The sequence below is a fragment of the Filicampus tigris genome, chromosome 17 (assembly GCF_054856515.1).
Source record: "Filicampus tigris isolate MCC_2025a chromosome 17, RoL_Ftig_1.0, whole genome shotgun sequence".
Classification (NCBI taxonomy): Eukaryota; Metazoa; Chordata; class Actinopteri; order Syngnathiformes; family Syngnathidae; genus Filicampus; species Filicampus tigris.
In genome coordinates, this window is record NC_141233.1 from 901,783 (window position 1) to 918,914 (window position 17,132).

The window sequence follows — 17,132 nt, forward strand, 5'->3', positions numbered from 1 at the left end:
AAATTGTGAGTTTTTCAGACATATCCCTCAGCCCTTCTAAGCACATTACGTTTAAATGATTTTTTATTTATTATTTAATCTTTATATTTCATATTTATATTAGTTTATTTCACTCTGGGCGGCACGGTACTTGATTGGTTAGCGCACCCGCCTCACAGTGCAGTGGTTGTGGGTTTGAATCCCGCCCCGGCCTTCATGTGTGGAGTTTGCATGTTCTCCCCGTGCCTGCGTGGGTTTTCGCCGGGTATTCCGGTTTCCTCCCACATTCCAAAATCATGCATGCTAGGTTAATTGGACAGTCTAAATTGCCCCTAGGTATGAGTGTGAATGTTTGTTTGTCTCTGTGTGACCTGCGATTGGCCAACAACCAGTTCAGGGTGTCCCCCACCTATTGCCCGTAGACAGCTGGGATAAACTCCAGCGCGCCCGCAACCCTGTTGAGGAGAAGCGAATTGGATAATGCATGGATGAATGGATGGATATTTAACTCTTTCATAGTTAACGTTGACCTCTTATTAAAGGTTAAGTGTAGTGTTGTTCTGATACCGATACTGGTATCGGCAAGTATCCCAATACCACATAAAATGCTGGTATCGGCATCGGCGATTACGAACAAATGAAGCGCCGATGCTGGTTATTGATACTGGTATCATTATTTGAATGCAGCGCGCATATTTGAGAGCCGCACACCGGAGGGAAACAGAAGAGCCGTATCCAAATGCACATGCATGTTAATATCTAGCCCATGTCGCAATCTCACCAACACAAAGAGCTATGGAAATAGGCTGTTTATTCAACACACGTATTATGTGTGTATATGTTACAACATAGGTATGTGCAATTAATCTAAATTCAATTACATTTTCGATGATTACACTCCACGATTACAAAATTGGCATAATCGTAAAAAACGATTATTAATACTAATTTTGAGTTGTTTTGAGGCATGCGCTCACGAGTTACTCTGCTGCGCCGCCCTCTCCGATTTAGCTAGCTAGCGAGCTAGCCAGCCATCCAGCCCGTACCCCACAAGTGGCAAGTCACACTGCACACGCTCCTACTCAACGTTTTAACAGAGTAACAGACCTAAAAATGGCACACGAACCGCCACAGGAACAACTTGTAAACAAGCAAGGCAAGTCGAAATCGCTTATTTGCTTACATTTTGGGTTCGCCGTGGAAGACGGTGAGCAAAGACGTATAAAGTGCAAGTTGCCTCTGCACCCACCGGCAACTCGACGAATCTATTCAACCATCGTTTGGTTTACGATGATGTTATGATACACCAAAGCAAGAAAACACCGAGTCAGATTTAGTGCCATGTGCAACGTTGAAACACTGTATGCAGCAACCCCCACTCATCAACATTAGCGAGACACAAAAAGATAACAGAATCTATTGCCCGGACAAGCCTTCCAAATATTTAGGGCACAGACTCCACTTCGCAATCGGCACGAGGGATTTATTTTAAATAACATATCTTATGCAAATAACACTACTTTTACTAGCATAAAAATAGAAACCATGCTAAACATTATTATTGTGACTTAAGTTACATTTCTTGTGTAGTCTATAATATGAAGTCAAAAATGTTCTGTTTATTTTTGTTTCAAATTGCTTCAAATGCAATTTGCAAACATATTATTGGTTACTATATTGTAATACAGTTTGTATATGGCCCTACTGTAACTTAGAAGTATTGTATAGATTACTATGTAACAGTCAACATTTAAATTAGTTTGACCAAATCAGCATATTAAATTTATAATCTATTAGAAGCAAATTACTTAAATATTACTTTAAAAACAAAACAAAAAAGGCCCCAGACAAAGGTCTAAATGGATGGATGAATAGCATATCTGTTATTCTGTCAAAATTGGCATTTTACTCCAAGCAGTTCACTACTTTGGCAATTTATAAGTGCATAGCAAGTTAACTCCAATGCTGTGTTTGTTTATACAAAGAAACCATACTTTAATTTATTAATTTGCACTTTTTAAATGTTTTAAAATAATTTAATAAATATTGTTAGGTCCAAAACGAACTTAAATTATTACAGTGTTTCAAAGACTTTTGTCTTAATATTTTTTACATGTTTAAACCTGTTCTTATTTTGTAGCAAAAAATAATCGTTTGAATAATCGTCATTATAATTATTACCAAAATAATCGTGATTAATATTTTTTTCATAATCAAGCAGCCTTATTACAACAGATACTTCACAAGTGATGATTTAAATATGAATAATTTTACATTCAAGTGAGTATGCAATTCTTTAGAATTACAAGAAAAAAAATTTGATTTTTCAAATGGCAATGCATCGGTGCAGTATCTGCATCGGCCAGTATCGGCCGACAGCCTGGTAGCGGAATCGGTATCGGGGCCCAAAAAGTGGTATCGGAACAACACTAGTTAAGTGTTATGTTAAAATAAAATAACATAAATTCATTTTTCTCTGAGTCATTATTTTAATTAATTAATTAATTTCAAAAAGGGGGAAAAAAACATTAGGAGCCTATCAGGTTATGCCAAACACAATGACAGCCAATCAGTAGAGCTGGGCATTCCGGACTGTCCCAGTGCGTTCCCTGCCTGTAGTGTTGCTCTCACAGGCATAGTCTGTCCTCTGGTGGTCGGCCATTTCACTGACGAGGGAAAAAAATCCCATGAAAGCTATGACCCGGACGTGGAAGACGTTTGTTTTCCTCCTAAAATAACATTGCCTTATTTTGCAATAATTATTTTTATTGCAAAATAATACAATAAAACGTGAAAACATGCAACAAACCACAATAGTATTGTGTTGTTACACAATCTTAAATATTCTCGAGATGTCCCCTGGCTTGTTCCGGGCAGCATAATTATCATCATCGTCATCATCACATCACGATGGTTGTTGCTAGTAGCTAAAAGCTAAACCGTTAAACAGTTGTATACAATTCAATCCACTCATGATGTGGATGAGCATTGGAAATTAGCCAGCTAATGAGCTTGAAATAATGTCATGCCCGGACGTTTTTTTTTTGGGGGGGGGGTGGGCAGCGGGGAGCGGACTGACGGAATGCAAGGACGGAAGCGCTTTAAAGGTACGAAGACGGACGTAAAGTGCTCTGCCAGTCAGTGTCCACTTCTAGGTATGACTGTCACTTACTGACCATTGTTTTTCACCCCCAACAATTCAAGCACAAGCACCACACATCAATACGGATCTCATAGAAAAAAAAAAGAGGGTATTGACATGAGGGCTGTCCATATCAGCTCGGGGCCCTTCTGTGTTTTGCACACCTGCTGATGACACCAGGCACTTGTTTACATCGTCTATATCACTACTGTCACATATTTCAGAACTCGAACAAAGGCCATCAATCTTCTTGGACTCTAATATTATTTTTTCTCAGGAGGTCTTACAATCCTTATTAAGGAGAACTTTACAGTTATTGGGGCTTTTGTGATCTAATGGGTGAACAACCTTGCCCTTTTTGGGCTCTCCTGAAAAGTTACTGTTTTAGCAGTACAAGGTTGTGGCCCAATGCTAGAAATTTATACAATTGTCATCATTGGCTCACCAACTGTCAAATGTTCTTTTAAGGTTATCTTCCTCTTTTTAGGTTTTCCATGATCGTACTCACCAATTGCTGACGGTTTACCCAGCGGGACTAAGCTTTCACAATATGGTTTAAAATACAAATCACATTACTGTATTAATGCCACATATTCAATTGATAGGCTTGTTTCCTACTGGGTAGGCAGGGCTCGACAAGTCCCCCTCTCGCCCCCAACTGAGACTGCAGGAGGAGCCTGGCTCGAATTCAGCCCTATAAAGATGAGGACATTTCCGGTGTATCTCTCTCTTTTGTTCCAGACCTCTCCTCTCTTGTCCTCTTTTGTTCCACCTCTGGCCGAGCACCAGACCCTAATGGTCTTTCCCTTTCTCATAGCCACATGGGCACGACTGAGCCCTCACTGAGGCCCCCTTTTTCCCTAGCTGCCACAGATTCTTTCAAGAATATTTTCCCCTGTTGGCAGAGATCCAAGTGATCGCTGATCTCAGGGCAGTTGCACGTAAAGGCAAAAACATCAGCTTAGAATATATACGCTGCTACCAAGCCCAACAAACGTGGTGGCCACACCAAGTTACCAGAACGCTCTCCAGTGCTCCTCCGGAGAGGAACTGAGACTTCAACAGCCCTCATGACCCACATGTGACGCAAGACCAAATTTTTCCTTTTTCTTGTCTTTTCCTTTTTTTTCATTTTTATTTTTCTCCTCCATGCGTGCAGTATTTTCTTCTTTCTAGGAGGGATAAACAGAAAATAATCAAAAAGAACTTATTTACACTCAAGTGTCTGATGCTGCAGGCACTTAAAACATGTTACAGAGCTCCCACTGTCGGCTAACCTGGTGTGTAGATATCCAACAAAAGTAGAACAATTTGGCAACCCGGTCCAGATTAGCAGCAGGTACCGTATAAACTCAAAAGCAGTTCTTTATGAGGAAAGTTATATCTGCCTTCTGAGGCAAAGTGCTTGAGTGTCCTGGACAGAGAGTGTCTCCTGCAGTGGAGAATGCACTCTCGCTTGGTATTGTAGCTTTTCGGGTTATGCGGCGAAGAGGAAAAGACGAGGCAAAAAGTACTCATCCACGCAAACGCTGGGATATCAAAAAAGCCCGTCGTTTATTCACACAAAAACAAGCCCAGTAGCAGGTCCGCTAACTCACACATGAAAAAGCGGATTCATTCACACTTCACCTTGTGTCACAAGGATCGTTGACCAGCCAAAAACAGCGAGACAGCAAGCATACATACCTTCAGATTCTGGTCACCAGGCGGGAAGTCAGTGCGGCAACCTACACATAGGCACCGGGCGATGACATCACTCTTTGGCGACACCTAACTCAAGGACCCATTACATTTGTTACATCATCAAAAAAAATTGGCTGTTATGTAATGTTAACTGGTAATTGCAATTTCTAATTGCATCATCTAATCTTGACGGAATTTATTTAAGTCATTTTCTTGTTCTTATTTATCCTGTATGTCCTGTATAGATTGTCCAGTGTTTCATAGCAGCACCATGGAACGAAGGGTCCCTGTCCAGTCCCAGACCCACTCACAGCAACACTTCTCAGTCACAGCCACCCACCAGGAAGTGGACAAGGATATGATGGAGATTCTCATCTAACTCCCATTATCTCATCCAAATGAGTGACTGGGCCTCAACTCCATCAGGGGCGTGCAGAGGGTGGGGATAACTGGGCGGTGGTCCCAGGCATCCATAACTACACTGCTCCACCTCTCACCAAAACATCAATTAAGGAAACAAAGGAAAGAAAGGAAAGTTTATACGGGGTGTTTAAACAGTTTGCACTGAACGAAAGTGTGGTACATAATGTATTAGCTTAGAAAAATAAATACCGGTACATTAAAACATAGACGTCAATAGATAAAATAGGTGGTCGCAAATCCCAGAGTTAAATATAATGGCATCAAGAGACAAACAATTTGCAAAAATAACTTAAAAATGTGTTAGTTGCAAGATTTAAGGATGCACCGCAAATCTGCTGGTGTTAATTCAACACCTTGGGCGGTTTTCTCCGGGTACTCTGTTTTCCTCCCACAGTCCAAAAACATGCATGGTTGGTTGATTGAACACTCTAAATTGTCCCTGGGTGTGACTGTGAGTCTGAATGGTTGTTTCTCTTTGTGTGCCCTGTGATTGGCTGGCAACCATTTCAGGGTGTACCCCGCCTACTGCCCAAAGAAAGATGGGATAGGCTCTAGCACCCTCGCGACCCTCGTGAGGCTAGGCGGCTGGATAATAGATGGATGGATGTTATATTTTGGAGAAAAAACAGTGTTTGCCAAGCAGCTCCTGACAAATGATATTCATTAGACTGAATGGAGTCAGCTGCGCGACTCACAGTCCCCCAAAAAGTTACATGCAGTTTGTCACTCCAGCTGCTTTGACCAACTTCAACCAAAACATGTTAAACAAATTACACACCGTGTTAATGAACCCAATTGGCCGTGTAGCCCATGTGAAGTGACACGAAAACTATTGGCCAATCTGTTTGAAATAATATGAAATAGAAAATTCCAGTTATGAGGCTTTTTTTCCATCAAATATACTATCATGTGAACATTTTGCCTACCTTAGGAAAGCTTGATCCCATCTTGCAAGAGAGGAGGAAAATGATACTGAAGAAAATTGTATGGACTCTCTAACCAGTCAACTTTAATCATGACGTAAGGGCATGGTTTCCATTTCTCTGGGTTGAATCAGGTGACACCCCATTTTTGCAATCATTGTTACATCCTAGACTACACAGGCTATTTTATTACTGAGTGGTGTTAATGCAACTGTTTTTAACATGGTTCCCAAACTTTTAACACTAGCCGATTTGCAGTGTAGGCATTCAGTTTCTAAAGAAAAGCAAACTCTGTTACAATACCAAAAGTCCTTCCAACACACAACACACACAATTAAGTCATAGTACAAGTAGTGCATACATCAACCAAACCAAAAGTACAATTCTACACCAATGTTAACAACACTCACTTTACCAAAAGTCTTCTACCATGTCAGGTAAAACTGCATTATCGTCCCATTTAGGGCTGAAAAAAATCTGGTATTGGATATCTTTAGATTTTGGTCATAGTGTTGTTGCCTGTTTGTAGAGTGAATAGAAAAAGTCTACACCCCCATGTTCAAATGCCAGGTTTATGTGATAAAAAAGAGTCCAAGCTCAATCATTGAAAAACGTTTTCCACCATTTTAGTAAACTATAACCTGCCCAACCCAATTGGCATCTGTTTTTGATTGTCTTTTTTGAGAGAAGTATAAACAACAGAAAAAAAGGACATTATAATTGGGGCGTGGCTGTGTTCAGATTCAACCAATTATATTCAGACCTTTGTAAAAGGGTGTCAGCAAACACCTGCCACCATTAAAGCGCCTCCTTTTAATCCAAAATCAGATTTTTAGATTTTGTACTTGGTGCTCTGACATTTTGTTTTATTTGCTTCCAAGCAGAAGCCGGAAGGTTATGTGCCAACACCGACTGCAATTTTGAGTCGTTCATAATTCCCTCTGCCTTTTCTAAGGGCCACAGTTTAGTAGAAGAAAAAGATGCCAAAGTGCTTCACTTGGGTGATATGCAGTGTTGTGTTTGTGCCAAACATACAGTTTGGAATGGACTCCGTGCCACGGATGTTTATATGAATGGACTAACAATGCCATTACTCGCTGTCGGGAGACGTGAAGCCAACAGCGGCCATCTTACGTTGCCACTCGTTTAAACCGCCTAACTTGAATACATTGATTTCTCTGTGGCATTTTCACATTGTTTTCTGTCTCTGCTGCGAAAATGACACTATATGGCATACGGTTGTACTAATAAGCCTGGGAGAATCGCTGCATGCACATTTCCTCAGTAAGAATGCAAATTTGACATTTTCCCTTAGAAGGTACTGTGTATCTCTGAGTGCTACTCAAAGATTCATTTGCATCATGTTGTAAGAACCATGAACAATGACATGAAAGCAAAGGCTGAATATAGGTATGTAAAAGGCACAACTATGATACGGACCTAGCGGACCGCAGGTTGCGGTGCACTTTACCAGGTGGAAGTGGTGTTTTGTATGTTTAGATGCGCAAACCTTTTATAGAAATCCTATGCACGCGTTATTTCAGTTTCTCTGGCATCATTAATCATGCTGATCAACCTATTGTAAATTCCACTGTACAGTGTTACAAATAGGTAGTTTGCTGTGTTGGACCAAATCTATGTGCTACCTTTTAATAGCATTTTTGCACCAATTGTACTTCCCGCCGCCCCCCGGTTATATTGCAACAACTGCAAAGAGATCATATATTTTAACGTGCACTCATGTTTTATTGTTCATACTTTTATTATTCTTAACCATTATAAATAAATTTTCTACATATAGTAACGGCTTGTAAATGTATACTATCAAAAGATAATACAATGAGACTTTCACTTGTTTAATTTTCAGCAACACTGAATTAGTTTGCTTTATTTATTTATTTATTTATTTATTTTACCTGTTCTGTAGCTTTGATATGTCGTATGAAGGATCTGTACACCTTGTACAGGAGAATGTGATAACTCCCTCTGTTCACTTAAATGTATGTGTATTGGAAACACCAAAAAGTATTATGTTTAAAGAGATATTTTTTTCAAGAATATGTTCCATGCAGGCCCAATAGTTGAAACAAGGCATTCTGATAAATACCGGTATTGACTTTATGGAATAAGAGTTAATCCACCCGTTTTACCCATCGCTGGGGGTGGCCATTTTATCACTTCTGTCAACTGAAAATGACCACAGTTGCTCAGGGTTCAGGTAATGACCAATCACAGCTCACCTGTTTTCTAAAGCTGAGCCATGATTGGTCGTTATCTGAGCACTGAGCAAGTGTGATGTAATTTTCAGTTGACAGAAGTGCCAAAATGCCCGTGCCCTGAGATGGCTAAAAATAGGTGGATTTTGCTGCTTAACTCATATTCCACAAACACAATATTGATCAGAATGCCTTGTTTTCAACTAGTGCATAGAACCCCTTTGGAGGAACCTTTCACTTTACCCTGGTAAAGTGGTTCTGCCTTTTGTTTACACCCCAAAAAAATTACCAGGGTAACAAAATAGCCCAGGGCCATTAGTGGGGCCATTTCGGCCCAGCAAGCGACCAGTGCCATTTTCAGTCCAGATGGAACTCTTCCCGGGGGTGGGCATTGCTGACGAACGCCGATTGGTCGGTCAAACTTGGGGGGGTGTTGTTCACAACGCCATTAGCCATTAGCTTCGGTAACTGCTAACTCGTGTGCCGTCACTGTGCTCGCTCGTCCAATATTTCAAAAGTAAAGGAAAACTGAATGAATATGTAGACGGGCGAATATGTGCACGCTATTCTGAGCATTTTCGGGGGACAAAGACACCCAACCCAACTTTGAATCGGCGACAAGGAGCAACCAGTATGCACCATCTTATTACTGCGGAGCAAGGCGAGTTTAAACTGTTTGCACGGCAAAATAAGTCCGCGGAAGATGTAAAGTTAAGACGAATAAAAAGCTCCCGGATCACAACAGTGGAAATGACCGTCAAGTGAGCAAATTGCATGACCATCTAGATGCCATGGGTTGCGTTCTTGGACACCGGAGCCATGGATTCTGTGGCGCTACTGACGAAGGTAATCACAAAGTTCTCAGGAATACTTAGAATTATGTCATTTAATTATCTGTTATAGTAATTTCCAGCAGAAACACAAATTGTGTGAGTGTATGTGCACAGAAAAGGGTTAGCTGTTCAAAGTCTCACCACTGAAGCATTCATAAAACAGGATAGTTGATTTACTGTATTTACACAAAGTACCGTAGATTCGTTTTGTAAGCCACTGTAATATTCAGTTTAAAAATAAAACATTGCGTTTACATACAGGGAAATTGTACCTGAATAATGAAGCGTTGCATTTTGAATAACTTCCACCTCAAATGTTGAAAATAAAATGCAAACGTAAGGCTTAAATTACAGGCTCATATAATCTAATAGTGAACTCTGGCCTTTTTAGGGCATGTATTTTTGATTTACAGCTGTTCTGGATGGACAATTTGAGACAGTGTCAAGTAGGGATGTTCCGATCAGGGTTTTATGACACCGATACTGATACCGATCATGCATGAGTGAGATCGGCCAATACCGATTCTGATCACATGGAATATCTGTATATTATTCTATTTATTTATGGTGACTGCTATTATGCAATATTATCTGAAAAAAATCTGCCATATTATTGCTGTAATTTTCACACAAATCAATATATATTTTCAAAAGCATGAAAAAATACAAAACCGTTGCTGGCACAAAACAACAATTACTCAGTCACAAACATAACTGAAAAATTTACCAGCTTTTAGTAACGTAGTTAGCAGATTAAAATAATCAGCAGTCTCGGTTGTGACACGCCACGGCAAGGATCCCTGCCCCTCCTCCTCACCGCTGAGCCAGGCTTCTGCTTCAGCCAGCTCAGGTGGGGAGGATTCTAATCAGCTGCAGGATTCTAATCAACTGCAGCCGCCTTCAATCAAGACGGCTGCCTTCAAAAGCCTGGACAAGCAACCAGTGCTTGAACGTTGACCATTGTGGTTAGTTTGAAGCGCTCTCGAATCTCAAGTTTATGCTACTCAACTTCATTATTCCTGCAGACCTCGTATTACTTGATCAATGATTAACCACTTCCTATGCTCTCCATCTCTAGACTCTCTCCGTGCTACAAACCAATGTCTCCGGCCTCATCATCGCTCCTTCTCTGTTCTCCATCGGACCCACTCCTTGGTACTTCTCCAGACTTGAACCTCCTCCTCTGGACTCAGGACACTCATGCACTCGACTATTATATGAATTCAGGTTCTGATTAAAATTCCTGTTGTGAACGCTTGGTCTGTGTTCCCTGCTTCTGGGGTGCCCGGCACATTTGGCTATTTTTAATCGCTAGGGTCTAACAGACTTAATTCTGCAAAAAGTCAAATAAATAACTTGCCACCTAAACATTGCATAGTTCAGAATTTAATCAAAGTAGAAAAATTGTCACATGCAGACTTCACTCGAATAAACTATTCATTGAGTTCTTAAATTGAAACGACTCAGGAACTTGGTTTCTTGTCTTGTGCATACGTCATTTGTCAACAAGAAAAAAGTCACTGTTAATCTTTTTGTGAATTATAAAATGATATAGCGGGTCTAGTGCCCACAAGTGACCTACAATGTGACTCCCTGTGGCAATAATGCCACTTATACTGCACTGTAACAGTAACGCATCATGCACACCCCAAACTCGGTCGCCCATTTTATTATCGGTCATAGCTTTCCGCATGTTCCGCGCGTTATAGCTCAATACCACGTGTATTTTGTCTTGGAATACATTTGCCTTGTACGAATATTGCCATTAAACGCAGTACGCGAGCGAAAAACTCCCTTGTTAGACTCGACATCGACACAGGACTGACATGCGAGCTCCATGTAACACTTGTAAAACTTAAACGGGATAATAGACCTTCTTTTAGGAAACATTCGATGCGACAATACACTCTCTGGTGGAGCTACGTGTGAAGTATTTGCGTCACGTAGCTAGCGAGGCTCGAAGTGGGCGAGCAGACAGCGGAATCCGGTGTCTTCCACCACCGGGGTTAGAGTTGGTCAGCACGGGCCGCGTGGCTGCCGTTTCATTGTTACTGCTGCTTCAATGCAGTGAGCCTCGTAAACTCACCATTGTCTTCCAATTGCTTGTTCTTCAAATGTCGGATCAAGTTGGTTGTGTTGAAACTTTTGGCCATGCTCACCCCGCGAGGTATCGTTTCATGGCATATTCACTTTTCCACACAGCACATGTTAGCGTGATTTATTTAGTTTGTCACCTGTTGCAGCAATTATCAGTAGCACTTTTTAGTTACTTATAGCAATAACAGGCTGATGCCGAAAGTAAGGCTTTGCCTGCTCAACATGGCCTCCACCTTTATAAACTCGAGTCCGCAGTACTCATGAAAAAAATAAAATATTGCACGTTAAATAAAAAACTGCAACTGAATAAATATATTTATAAAAAACAACAACTGTAGAACATAAAATGCAACTGTCTGCATGAATCACTTATTTAAATCCACTAATACTAAACTATGACATTTTTCTGCATGTTTTTTTATTTGCAGATGTTGCACATGCTGAAGAAGTTTCCAATGCAGGGACAAGTGTGAGCTCTCCATCAGGCTCCCAAGAAGCAACCCTCATCCAGCGTTTGCCCGTGTCAGTAAGATGTTTCACTTAGAGTAACTTGTAGGACAATTCCGTTATTAAATTTGCGTTTCTATCATGCCAATAGGAAATTGCGTAGACCGTAGGGGATGAGACCTTGTATTCAATCGCAGGAATGGAAATTGCAAGCCAGGAGTTCACTGTGGCAGAAAATGACGTGGCAAGCCAGACACTTTTCCAAGTTGCGAACGATGCCGAGTTGGTCCGGGTGCAAGCCTAGAAAATTCAGCCTGGCTTCTGGCTGTTTATTTTGTTTTTTAATGTGAACAAATAAAATGTCGCAATGTATAATTTTTTGTTTCTCCAAAACTTACTTCACGCTGCTGTAATTAAAAACTCCAAAAGGGCTGTCAATGAAGCCATGTATGTGTTTCATTTAATTAACTTTTACTTATCCAGGTATGGTATTTGCAATGCTGACCAGGCTACAGACAGCAGATTAAAACATGGCAAAATAAAAGCAAATACATATACTCATATTATGCTACAAATAGGTTCAGCTATTATGTGTATTAGGGAAAAACTTTTTCATAAAAAATTATATAAAAATCATTGCCTTATCGAGATGAAGGGTAAATAAAAAGATACGTTTACATAAGGATTAAGCAACAATACTTTCACTCTGATTTTCATGTTGACACATTTGAATATTGATTGTATATTTAATATACAGATTTGTATATTTAAGTTAACCAATATTAAACTTAGATTAATAATATTCTAGCTTTAAAGGTCACTTAATTATTTTCTACCTGCAATTTGATGTTGATGTAGGGTGTCCGTAATGAGTAGGGAAGTAACACCTCCCACTGATGTGTCATCAGTCTCCTTTGCATAATTTACCAAGAACTATGAGTTGGGGTGGAAATGCAAACCACCTGGGCCACAGGAATTTAAACCAGGAACTAAATGTTCCCATGGGCTTGTGGGTGGAAAAGGGGCTATTGAATGAAATTCAAAGCTGTAGATAAAAGGATGTGCCACTACGGATGAGTCAGAACCACCTGACTGCCCACATTGATGAACAAAGGCTGATGGTAGAAACAGAATTGCTGTCATTACAGTATCCATGTTCACAAAAGTCTTATCTGCATAGGAGTTTGTATTTTCCCCGCGTTTTGTGAGGATGAGCGGTTTAGATAATGTATGTATGGATGGAGTGGCACGGTGTAGACTGGTTAGCACGTCTGCCTCACAGTTCAGAGGTCGTGGGTTTGATCCCGGCCCCGACCTCCCTGTGTAGAGTTTGCATGTTCTCCCCGTGCCTGCGTGGGTTTTCTCCGGGTACTCCGGTTTCCTCCCACATTCCAAAAACATGCATGGTAAGTTGATTGGACTCTCTAAATTGCCCCTAGGTGTGATTGTGAGTGTGAATGTTTGTCTTTGTGTGCCCTGCGATTGACTGGCAACCAATTCAGGGTGTCCCCTGCCTACTGCCCAAAGACAGCTGGGATAGGCTGATGAGCGGTATCGATAATGGATGGATGGATGGATGGATAGTTTGTATTTTACAAGGTTTTCAACAGTTATTAAGTCCTCTGAAGTACTGAAAACGTCTACCTTTGTCTATGCGCCAACAAAACCAACGTGGAAAATGCTTGCCTTGCTCTGTTGCGCATGCGCTGACGACACTGATTCTTCTGTGTATGGAAGCAGTTAGTTTTTTAGTCTAAGGAATTATTATTACATGTGTGCGCAAAGTAAACTGTCCGAAAAAAGCAGTTAAATTTGTTTCTTTTTTGGGTCCAGTGGCTTGTCACTGGGGCAGTACCCTCAAGAGAACATCCATTGTGCCCCCTTAGGAAATAATTGCAGGAAAAAAAGTAATGGTTCCAATATGTACCCTGTTTAAAGGGGTACAATAGGTGTACTGCCCCAGTGACAAGCCATTGGACCCTCAAAGGTACAAATTTAGCCAAACTTGTGCTCACTTGGTCAAACATGAAATAGGTGAAGAAATGACAGTTTTAAAAATACAATGTATTAATCCAAAATTTTCAAACTTTTTTTTTAACTTCATAAATATTACAACAACAACAGTCAGCAATCACAAAGATTAACATTCTAACATTGCCATCACCTTACTAAAAACCTGCAAGGAAGGCCCCATTTGCATTAAGCGGTTCAGTAAAGGCCATTCAATTTTGGGTAGTTTTTTCTAATGTATTTCACATTTTTGCCCAATTTAGTTCCAATTTAAGTCATTCACTGCCACTGACAAATTTACTTGTCTTTTCACAGTTCACCATTCAATCCAAGAAATGTATTTATATTTATTCCCAAATTTTTCAAACATTAGTGTAATAGAGGGTCTGAAAATGGCAGTGAATGAGTTAAAGTGTGACCAAAAAAAGTTTCCCTAATCACATTTTTGCCTAATTTAGATCCAATTTAAAGTGTGAGGGACACAAAAGTTACCCTAAAAAAAATTAAGAAGGAGTACAAGTATAAATAATGAGATCCCAATGATTACTTTGGTAAAAACCAAATGAAAAGGCCTCAAAAAAAGATGCAGAAAACTCAATATTTTAATGAGCCAGGTCCACCCACTGGCTATTTGATCCAATGCGTGTGTGACATCACTGGCTCAGCCATGTCGTCTTCAGACTCTGAATATGGCAATGACAAGCTGTCGGTAACAACAGTTATCTCAACTGAGGAGAAAACAAAACTCGTTTTAAGGTGCAGTAGCCCTAAGCTGGATTTCGACCTACTTGAGCATTGTAGCACTTTTTTGCCCCCCCAAGTAAGGCTAATGCCCACCCACACCTGGCATCCTGGTAACACCACTGCTGAACAGTATGGACATGCAGGTGACAATGTTTTTTTATTCTTATTTTATTTTTTTTTTAAGGTGAAGGTAAAAACACAAAGAAAGGTTAAAACGTGAGGCCCCAGAATGGGTTTTGATGGGCGATCCAATTTTGAGTCTGGAGGAGCACACACAGCAGGGCCGGAGTCGGAGGATTGGACGGGAAGGACAGGACTGACGCTTTCAGACGCCGCAGGCAGAGGGGCCGAGCTGCCGCCAGGACATGATGCGTCTAGTGGGCGTACATCACCTGCAGACCACGGCATTGATACTGAGCCCTGCTCGGTGTTCGCGGCGGTGGTAGAGGGGGGGTTATCGGGCGTGGAAGCTGTTTGCTTCTTTATGAGCCACCTATACATCTCTCTTTCAGGCAGTATGTGCTTATTTGACTGAGAGGCGCTACCCGCCAAAGGCAGGTAAGGTAGCTACACGTTGCTAACATGTAGCACAACACACAACAGAGGACACAGATGACAGACAAAATGTGCAAGATGTGTGAAATAATGATAATAGTCCAGTACGAGATGCAATGGTAGGAAACGGTGGTAGTGCTAGGGCAAATAGATCGCTGACGTGACTGAAGCTAGATAACGAGGCAGACAAGTAATAAATGAACCGCAGCAGGACAAATGTCAAGTACAGTCTGAACTACTGTCGGTGTCTGCGAGTTGCGCTTTGGCACATGAGAGATTAATTTACAATCTGGACGCCGAGGGGTTAACATCTCTCTGCTGGAAGGGGCTGCTCCATGGGGACTGAGCTGACAGTGTATGCTGTAGGACACGGGAGAGTCCACGGCAGCGTCCGCTGACATACACAGTACAGTACTATATGAATGGGATACCATACGCAGTGCCCAGACTGCCATCAGAACTACATCCAGTTTTCTTTGGGTGAGCAGAGCGTGTCCGTGGGTGGGCACTGCCTCACCTGACCCCCCTTTTTCTTTTTTGCCCTCCGTTTATATCTGCATCACACATCTCCTTTTCTGGTGGCTTATGTCTTTTAAGCATCATTGAAATGTCCTCTACCTTGCTTTTTTTCCTGAAAAATAATGGTCGCCGTCTGAGCGGCTGAGCCAATCACATTAATAGACGCATGGATCAGTTCAAATTGGAGGGGTGCTCATAACCCCCATGACAATGCAAAAATTTGGTGTGATTTTGTTTGATTGATCTGAAACAGGGGCGTCACGGTGATCGACTGGATAGCATGTCATCCCCACAGTTCAGAGGTTGTGGGGTCGATCCCTGCCCCGGCCTTACTGTATGGAGTTTACATGTTCTCCCCGTGCCTTGGGTTTTCTCCGGGAACTCCGGTTTCCTTCCACATTCCAAAAAACATGCATGGTAGGTTAATTGATCACTCTAAATTGCCCTTTGGTGTGAATGTGAGTGTGTGTGTTTGTTTGTCTCTGTGCCCTGCGATTGGCTGGCAACCAGTTCTGGGTGTACCCCGCCTACTGCCCGATGACAGTGCGGCCGCGACCCTTGTGAGGATAAGCGGTTAGGATAATGGATGGATGAGTGGATGATCTGAAACAACCAGTGTTAATTTTGACAAGATATTTTAATTTAGCTTTAGCTTTAGTCTTTTGACTGAAATTAATTAAAGATTTAGTCATAAATTAGTTACCTGATTGTATTTGTTTCAGTCCAATTTTAATCGCTGATTTCCTTCAGCATACATTTCAAGTTTTATACAGAAAGTATTACACACTTACTTGGATCTGTAGTTTAACACGCAAGACACACATTTAAAGCAACTGTGTCAAACTTTGTTTCAATGAAAAATGTTGAAATGACCATATTATGCCATTTTAACTTTAAGAATTGTTTTCAACTAAATAAATGTAAAAAAAATAAAAAAAATTAAAGTGATTTATTAATAAAGTTGCATTGGATTGGATTGGGCCATCTTATTTTTCTGAACTTTTTTAGTCATTACAAAAGTGGGAGCCCTCTACTCCAGGAGCTGTGGTGGGCCGTGGCTGTTCGTCTGGCTCATGGGTCTCCAGTCGCTGTGTGTACAGACACCTGCACAGCTGTACGGGGAATCAATGCTGGTGGCCTGTGGCTGCGGCCTGCGATCTGGCTCCGGTGCAGACAGCTCTGTGAGATGGTGTTTCTTAACGATACGCTCTGTACCCTACCCAGCATCTAGTCTTTTAGTCATTCATTGCTCTCTTACGTATTACTTATGTATGTTTGCATATCGTCGCTGTCCTGTGAAAAACATGCATGTCCAATTTTGAAATACAAAAAATAAAATAAAAATAAAAAAAACGTTAATGCGATGTTTGTAATGCGGAAACCCCAGTCATGTAAAAAAAATAAATAAATAATAATGGACATAAGTGTTTTTCGTAGGGCAATGATGATGTGTTTGTTTGCACCCTTGTGGGTGGTGGGTGATTTTAATAATGTGAGGTACTTTGAGTTGTATTGTTATGTATGAAATGCCTTTATAAATAAACTTTGATTGATTGATTGA

At 40.9% G+C, this 17,132-nt stretch overlaps 1 protein-coding gene and 2 long non-coding RNA genes across 9 annotated transcripts in view; 2 read left to right on the forward strand and 1 right to left on the reverse strand.

Moving 5' to 3' along the window:
- The window catches only part of LOC147132808 (uncharacterized), a 29,392-nt gene extending 28,173 nt beyond the window's left edge, over positions 1–1,219 (reverse strand). Inside the window, exon 1 of the long non-coding RNA XR_015090302.1 lies at positions 1,163–1,219. This is a non-coding gene — a long non-coding RNA (uncharacterized LOC147132808). The remainder of the gene's footprint in view (positions 1–1,162) is intronic.
- amot (angiomotin) overlaps positions 1–7,950 on the forward strand; it is an 85,733-nt gene extending 77,783 nt beyond the window's left edge. For all 6 annotated transcript variants that reach the window (XM_086057173.1, XM_086057171.1, XM_086057172.1 and 3 more), the window contains one exon: positions 5,050–7,950. In XM_086057173.1, coding sequence (XP_085913299.1) covers positions 5,050–5,183 — 134 coding nt within the window. In that variant the 3' untranslated portion in view covers positions 5,184–7,950. The remainder of the gene's footprint in view (positions 1–5,049) is intronic.
- Positions 7,951–8,448: 498 nt separating this feature from the next.
- Positions 8,449–12,185, forward strand: LOC147132809 (uncharacterized). Of its 2 annotated transcripts, XR_015081873.1 has the most exons (4): positions 8,449–9,212; positions 10,278–10,426; positions 11,725–11,818; positions 11,895–12,185. It is a non-coding gene; the product is annotated as an uncharacterized LOC147132809 (long non-coding RNA). The 2 variants fall into 2 exon arrangements; XR_015081872.1 differs by having other exon boundaries at positions 8,451–9,212; positions 11,725–12,185.
- Positions 12,186–17,132: the final 4,947 nt, after the last annotated feature.